This window comes from Plasmopara halstedii (assembly GCF_900000015.1).
Source record: "Plasmopara halstedii genome assembly, contig: Scaffold_2956, whole genome shotgun sequence".
Lineage (NCBI taxonomy): Eukaryota > Oomycota > Peronosporomycetes > Peronosporales > Peronosporaceae > Plasmopara > Plasmopara halstedii.
Genome location: NW_020189861.1, coordinates 601,110 through 609,224, shown reverse-complemented (window position 1 = coordinate 609,224; position 8,115 = coordinate 601,110). Strand labels below are relative to the sequence as shown.

General features: G+C 46.1%; 3 protein-coding genes across 3 annotated transcripts; 1 reads left to right on the top strand and 2 right to left on the bottom strand.

The window, feature by feature from the left end:
* Positions 1 to 250: 250 nt before the first annotated feature.
* Positions 251 to 433, bottom strand: PHALS_06225 (uncharacterized protein; the record flags this gene model as incomplete). Its single annotated transcript, XM_024719474.1, has 2 exons — positions 251 to 349; positions 380 to 433. The coding sequence occupies 2 exons, from the start codon at positions 431 to 433 to the stop codon at positions 251 to 253; spliced, it is 153 nt and encodes a 50-aa protein (XP_024584769.1).
* A 2,789-nt stretch (positions 434 to 3,222) lies between these two features.
* Positions 3,223 to 4,496, top strand: PHALS_06224 (uncharacterized protein; the record flags this gene model as incomplete). The annotated part of the gene is made up of 3 exons (XM_024719473.1): positions 3,223 to 3,277; positions 3,352 to 4,053; positions 4,114 to 4,496. The coding sequence occupies 3 exons, from the start codon at positions 3,223 to 3,225 to the stop codon at positions 4,494 to 4,496; spliced, it is 1,140 nt and encodes a 379-aa protein (XP_024584768.1).
* Positions 4,497 to 4,932: 436 nt separating this feature from the next.
* On the bottom strand, positions 4,933 to 6,018 carry PHALS_06223 (fatty acid desaturase; the record flags this gene model as incomplete). The annotated part of the gene is made up of 1 exon (XM_024719472.1): positions 4,933 to 6,018. One exon carries the CDS (start codon positions 6,016 to 6,018, stop codon positions 4,933 to 4,935), a length of 1,086 nt encoding a protein of 361 aa, XP_024584767.1.
* Between the last annotated feature and the right edge of the window lie 2,097 nt (positions 6,019 to 8,115).

Below are 8,115 nucleotides of genomic sequence, written 5' to 3'. Positions count from 1 at the left end.
CATCCACGAGTGGACAGACTTCCCCGCCACAAATACATGAAACCTCTTTGCTCCGCGCGGTCAGCGAGTCACAATGGTTTGATGATTCAATTCTAGCGCGGTATCATTTTCAGAAATGATTAATTCCCCTTAGCTGCTCCTTCTACCTGCAATTGTAATCTTTGACTCCATAATTTTTTGCTAAGGAAATGACGGCAATAAACCCCTCTTACTCTTCTTCAGAGGTCTACAGTCGCCTTGATACGTCTAGTCAGGGCTTTTCTTGGAGATCAGAGACAAACATTGGCAACGCGACGTACCGTCGATGGATTATCTTCATTAGCACTCGTACTTTGGAAGTAGCGATGTGCTATCGCTGTCAACAGATCATATCTCTTACCCCCTGTTCCTTTCTTCCTTTAGGCTCGCTCTTAACATAATCCACACTACGCATTTAGCACCAAATTTGAAGACGTTTCGTGTTTGCGCCGAATGCACTTGCTATTGAGCCTAGCAGGATTCATAACTCATCAAACTTCCATTATGAAAGAAGGGCATGGCGTCTAATGTTTTCAACGTTCCACTGATCAATAGCTCATGGCGTTTAAGCCGCGTCATATCGCATCTCATATCCAGTTCTAGGACAAGACAGCGATCCACGCTGTTCAAATCTCACAGAAGGGCTAAAAACCTCACTATACCCTCTCTCGCATGATGCGCGGATATTGTATCCCTATTGAAATAATGTATACCAGGCCATACTACCTACAGTCTAGCGTATACGTCGCTTTAAAAAAGCAGCCTTTCGATCAGAGGCCTGATAACAGCAATCCTGTAAATGTCTTACTAGTTTTTTTCAGTGCTTGTGAGCTCCCCCAGGCGAGCTATCATCGATCTCGACCATTCAGCAACTAATTGCGCTACCCCTCGAGACCAAGGGCTGCTCAAGTAAGTACGTATAAAATGTTTTTTTTTAGTTCTTCGATTGACATAAAAAGAGAAACTATAACTACAACTGGAACGCATGCGCAGAAATGTGTGAGTAGAGATCTAAAAAAAGTGAGTGAAAATTTAAGAGTCTCCACTCAGGATTTGCTGTTAAGTATTAAACTTTACGCATCCAACTTCAACACGAAATCTGGCTTCGTGGTGTGGTGTGGTGTGGTGTGGTGGCTCCAATTTGTTAAGTGAGGGTCCAAGTCTTACAACGGTCGAAGCTCCGAATCGGTTACCTAGTGTTTGAGGTTCACCCCTGCTCCCCACCAGGGTTTGATCTTGATCTTTGATCACAAGTTTCTATAGGTGCTTTATCCATACTTTTTTTTCTTCACGTTTCGTTTAGACGTTTAGTTAATCCAGATACTGTGTGATGTTTATTATTAGGTAGGTGTATTGGGAAGCCAACACGTCTATAAACTATCATTCAGACAAACTTTCAAATGCACTGTAATGCATGCCCATGCGTCCAATAATCCCCCCTAAACGTCCTAGCACTTGTTCGGAAAATTTATCCGAGAACCATACTTTGTCATTTCGGGTTTGACTCTACGTGTGATAGACCATTGTGAAATACGGTCTGCACCCTGTACTCAAAGCTTCATTAGTGCGTGGCTCACGACAAAGTTAAGATTTTCAAATTACGAATGTCGCCGTTGTGAAATGTCTATTAGCCCAAGAATTCGGCTTCAGCCTCAAACCCAAAATCTGACTTGTCCGCATGTCTCATTCCAATACTATATAAATGTAAAGTCGCTGCTCGTTAGAGTCTAGGATGTACTCACGCTTTTCTAAAATTCTAAGTAAAGGACTCACACCATGGAGTGGTCAGAAGAAGTAGCATGTGAAGCAGCCCAGTCTGTCTTATACCTACCTCGCTGTCCATCAACTTAAAATATAACTTGTGAGCCAAATATTTTGTGAAAGCCGCTGAGGGCACGTTCCATGTTTGAGCAACAAACATAAAGAGTTGAGAATGAAGCGACCACCACCCATCATGGAGCCACTCCGACGTATTTCTGACACCTTTTTAAGCCATGTGCAAGTTGCTGTAAAGATTGTAAGGTCACAATCGACGTGCACAACTAGGTAACTGTGGAATTTTTCACGTGGAATGCGTGATAGTAGCGCCTTAAGCATCTGAATGCTCTTTAATACTATGTCTGTAGGCGCATATGTTGGAATTGCTTCGAAGAACGTTAAACAATAAGCTGATAGTAAACCAGAAGCAATCCCTATATATTCATTCATATTGACGATCATAAGACGCACGCTTAAATACGACGCTGGGGCGATGACAAAACATTGCATGGCAAGTGAAAGCGCATCTGAGCGTCAACGCGATAGCAGTAGCAAAAACGGATCTTGCCGCCGTGATGATGTAATTCCGCATGAATAGAATGTACAGAAGCAGGTGCTGGCTTGCGTGCATATACTTGGAGTTACTAGGCCTATTGATTTTCGATTTTCGATTGAAAAGCTTGAACAAAAGCATCTATTGATTATCTATCCGATCACTGACCAGGAATCTATGATTTTCGCAGGAACCCATCCCTGGCCCACTCGTCACCATGTGGCGACATGGGTAGCTTCAATTGTGTAGGCTCTGGTAAGCAGGCCCCTTACAAGTACCGCTGTACAATTGAACTTCAACAGAGCTTCTGTAATATACTTTAAATGGCGTGTGAAGCCATGTGGATCATTGGGCTGCAAACCCCGAAGGTAATGCGACGGCAACGCCTTCAAACTATAGAAACTGAAATATGTTTAATCGCTATCACATTGTCGGCAGGCATAAAACCCGGACGTGGGCACAAACAGTTCGCCGTTCTCGTGAAAGGGATTAAGTGCTCGCATTGCTAGTGGCAGAGTCCGGACAAATAACTCGACCTCTACCATCTTGTCCCTCTTTTGTACAGGGACGGGCAGCAGATCGATATTTTATGACCAATTACAGCGTTTTATTTTCGGCGCAGTGTCGCTTCGCAACGCCACAAATTGATCGTTCGTGCTCTGGCTCTCGTGTGTGTAGCACGTCCTTTTCACTCCTGTGTTTTCTCGCAAAACGGAAGGCTGACCGACTGGAAACAATAATATTTGCTTCCTCGGTATTTTCGCTGGCGTAAGCATTAACTCGCTTTGCAGCAACTCGAACGCCAACGAGAACGACGGCGCCGACGCGTGTGCACTCTTAACGGGCTTAAGGTACAGGAAAAACGACATCTAAACCCCATACGCCTGATCAGGATGAGGCTCACATTGACCGGCTTACTATTGCTCACTAAGGGAGCTTTTGCCGATGGTACGAATTTTATACGATGTGTTTGTTATTTTTGAGATTTAACAAAAAGTCGAAATCATTCAATGCAAGTGTAGATTGTGCGTTTACGGTGAGTGTATTGGACGTCGCAGGTGTGCAGTGCGTCCCATCGGCGCCGTGCTCTGGAACTTACTATGCGTCAGGACTCTCTCAAGGGGTTGGAGCCTGTCCCAACGGTGCAAATTGCGCGCTGCTTCCAGAGACACCTATTATGGGCTGTGCTGCTGCAGGTCGCTCGGACCTTATATATGTAAACTCTGACGGAACGCTGACCAAGGATGGCAAGTCGGTGACGCTTTCAGGTGCACCAATAGATGTGCAGGATTCGATTCCGACGGCTCCTTCTGTTAGTAGCACGAGTAATCTCAATAATCCAGCGGTCATTAACCCCACGACAAGCGTCAGCTCTACCGTTAATAGCCCAACGACGAGCAGCCTTACGAACACTCCCACAATAAGCAGTCCCGAAAACCATCCTGCGGATAAAATTATCGACAACAATGACAACAATAACAATAATCGCAACAACGACATCAACATCAGTAATGGCAACAATGACGACAACACCAGTAACGGCAACAGCAGTAGTGTTAACAACAGTGATGGCAAGAATGGCAACAACAGTAACGACGATAAGAATGGCAACAATGATAATAGGAATGGCCCATTCAAAGGAAATGGCAATAACGACACTAGTGGAGGTTATGCCAGCAATGCTAGTTCAGGCTCCGGTCTGCCTCTTCTGCAGGATAGTGACGGTATTTTATCTGATGCTCTAGTGTTCCTTATGAAATCTCTTACAGAATGTGTTACTGTAGGGAACCTGGAAGACAAAAGCGTAATGAAAATCACGATCTCTCCAATGTCACCAGATTCCAACAGCTCTACAAGGCGTCCTGATTCTGGCGACTCACCCGGCAGTAGCTTGGCAAACCAACAATCGTTTAATCCAGGCTCGATTCTGAGCGATAGCACGAATACGAATGATGAAAAAGAGGATGGTGGCATGGGGATTGCCTCGGTACTTGCTATCTGTATGGGCTGTGTGGCTGTTGTGGCGGTCGCGGTGGGTGCACGGCTTTTGAGGAAGGGCACAGAGGCAGAGATGGTGACGCCAGGAATATCAGGAGTAAACGACGGCTATAATAATGGCGTCGGTGGTGGTGGTATAACTCCTAAAGAGAATGTCCTACTGCTTTAAATTATAGCGGGGACAGACCCAGGATGAGGAGATAATAGTGATTGCGTAAAAGTTTTGAGCACCAAGACGCTTGTTTCTCGGCTAATTCGATTACTAAACGCGGTGCTGGCGAGGGAAGGTGGGGGAAGAGAGCTTGGATTGCGTTGTAGTTGGTGTTATCGTCCTTTTGTTGCTTCTCGTAGCTAGTAGATGCGTGGGGCTGTAGGCGCACTCGCAACGTGTAAATAGTAGCTCTCTCTTCAGCTGTGTATACATGTATCTATTTTGTTGAGTGTTTAGTTTCTACATGTGGATAAATACCCATTGTGTTATTGTTATTTGGTCTGAAATATTCCAAGGTCGACGTGTTTATGCGATGGGTAAGAATATAGACTTGAGCAGATAAAATGTGATTCTTCTTAAGCAGAAACTTGGTTCCCTCCTACATTTCAATCCTTTACGTAGTCTTTGACTTAGCTGCCGTCTCTGTCATTGCCTTGGCCTCCTTGAGGGTGAAGACTTTGGCATCCGATTCGGCGACACCAAACTTGGCGTAGAGATGTCTGATTCTAAAGAATGCCTTAAGAATTGGCTCGTCATTCTTCCGAATAAGTTCGGGAAATGCTTGGCGAAAAGCCGATGTGGCCTGTTTGAGCTTGTAGTGCGGAATGATGGGAAAAAGGTGGTGAATCTGGTGTGTACCGATATTGTGACTTAAATTGTCAATGAGTGTTCCGTAAGATCGGTCAACGGACGACAGGTTTCCCTTCACATAAGTCCACTCTGAGTCCGCGTACCACGGAGTCTCTTCGTCATTATGATGCAGAAAAGTTACAATCACGAGCATACTGCCAAATACCATAACAGGTGCGTAGTAGTAGAGCGCCATGGTCTTAAAGCCCAGTTGGAAGGTCAAGTAAATGGAAAGACCAAGCACGAAGAGGTAGGCGAAGAGGGAGACGATCACGGCCGATACTTGACGCACGAAAAGGGGCTCGAACGGATTAAAGTGGTTGATCCGGCGTGGTGGATAACCTTCAAGTAAGTAAACGAACCACGCAATACCGAGTGCCAGAGTGAGGTTACGTGACAGTGGGTGATCGTCGGCTTTACGCTGAGGGTAAAAAATTTCATCGCGGTCGATATTTCCAGTGTTCTTGTGGTGATGACGGTGCGTAAGCTTCCACGATTCGAAGGGTGTGAGGATGAGCGAATGCATCAAAGTGCCCACGACAAAGTTAAGCAAGTGATAGCGTGAAAAAGAGCCGTGACCTGCGTCATGGCCAAGTGTGAAAAATCCCCAGAACACGATGCCCAACAGGAAAATGTATCCCGTGCAGATAGCGGCATCCAAAACCCAACTACCCTGAACAACCGGCAAAGCGCGTGCGTAGTTGAGCCCAATGACAAGTGACAAAGCGATGACGAGGGATCGAACTGTATAGTAGAGCGATAGAGGCACCGAGGCTTCAAAACACTCCCGGGGTAGGGATTGTTTGATCTCCATCAAGGATGGAAACACGTAAGGTTGCTCTGTCGCCATGGGAATAGAGGTCTGGGGGATACGCCGCACTTGTTGGAATGACTCGGTCAGCTGGAGCGTGTGGCTGCGAAATCGTGACACGACACCATTAAAGGATACAATTCTCAGTACGAGTTAAATTGATTGATTCTAACAGTAACAAAACATGACGTAATACCGGTATGATTATCCAGCACCAACGAAAATATACAAATCTTCGGAAGAACCGTATCAATCACAGGCAGCTCTTTTTAGCACTACTTTCTTTTCAGCTGGCGCTTTCTCAACCTAGGCCGAACAATATAAGTTGACTGTGACTGACTGGAGGTAAAAATAGCGAAGTTTTTCCCACGAGAGTCTGTAGCTGGATATGCTCCAGAAAAGCCTTTCGAGTTGTATGACTAACCATTTACCGCGTGTTTAGCCAACAAATTCACGTGATACTTCAAAACAGCAGCAAGGATATTACTTGCAATAATTGAATTTGTCATTTTCGGTTTCTTACTGCCTAGCTAAATTAGCAAGTACCTCGTCAACTGCTTCACAAGTACCAAAAAAGCTGTCACCGATCTTAGAATTCAGAATTTAGCGCGATGCTTATTGAATATTATTATACACAAATATCGTGAAATGAGGAAGCTCATAATCCGGTCTACGTGACAACGCATCAGCTAAAGCATTTTGCTTTCCTGGCTTATACTACACCTCGAAGTTATATTCTGTGTAGAATGACAGCCACCTGGCCATCCTCGGCGAGAAGTGTGACGTCTGAGTCGCAGTGCGTAATGACGCGTGATCTGTGTTAATCACAAACGGCTTTGAGCCACACAGGTGCACCCTGAACTTGACGAGTGCATACTTCATCGCAAGAAGTTCTTTGTCGTGGACTGGTTAGTCCTTTCCAAAGTCTTAAATTGATGAGATTCGAACGCGATCACCCGATCTCACCCCTCGGCGTCTGCTTGCAGCAATGCACAGCCGATGGCAAAGTCCGAAGCGTCACAGACGACACCAACAGGACGATCGGGGTCTGGCATCGCCAGAATTTGCGCATGAAGGAGGTTGTCTTTGACTCTGTCAAAGACCTCCAGATGCTCGGTGTCCCAATACCATTCTTTATCCGTCTTAAGTAAATAGACAATGGCCGTTCCAATTTCGCATAATTTGCGCTATACTTGTGCAAGTAGTTGGCAAGGCCAAGCCACCTGCGCAAGTCGTTTTGGTTCTATGAAACCGTCCAGTCCATAATGGCCTTGACCTTTGCGGGATATGCTCGAAGGCCACGCTTCCCAATGAAGCACCCTAAAAAGAAGATTTCCTCAGCGCCGAAGATGCACATATCCGCATTAGCATACAGCTTATCAAGCGCATGCTTTCGAACACTGCTCCCAAATAGACGATGTGGTTTCCACGTCTGTCCTCCTGTGCTCCGCACGACTGTGGTCGAAGATGTCGTCGAAGTATGCATTCGTCCGGTGGGGCCTGAACAATTGCGTCAAAACACAATTAAATGTTGCTGGTGCATTTGACAGCCCTTGGGGCATCACCAGCCACTCTCAGAGCATACCGCTCGGAGTGCTTACCGCTGTCAGCGGAATGTCACTCGGTTCTCATGAGCAATTGGTAGGATCCATCTACCAAATCGAGTGCACTGTATTTCGTATACCCCACCATGTTGCTCTGGAGAACCTTCTGTCTTGGAATTGGCGTTTGTGCCGGAATTGTGGCGTTGAGCTTATTGTAAGCATGAACGATATGCCACTTGACGTTCGGCTTCCGAACACAAAACGTTTGGTGTCGAATGAGGAGACTTACTCTCACGCACCATCCCTGCGTCGTGCTTCGCACGGAAAAAGCGTCAATGACGTCGCACTGCTCCTTGGGCAGAGCCATTGGCGTGTTACGCAGTATTTCGTTCCCGGAACCAGGTCATCTCATGACGCACATCTCGGTCCGGAGGTAGGACCGTAGGCGGGTCTTTGGAGACGACATCTTGATATTCCTTTACCAAAGGATAATACGGATCCAAGGGATTCCGTAGGATCGTCGATTCACTCCGTGTGTTCAGCACTCGCTTGGTGTCTTCCAAGACAGCTTCATCCAGAAGCGATGACGAGA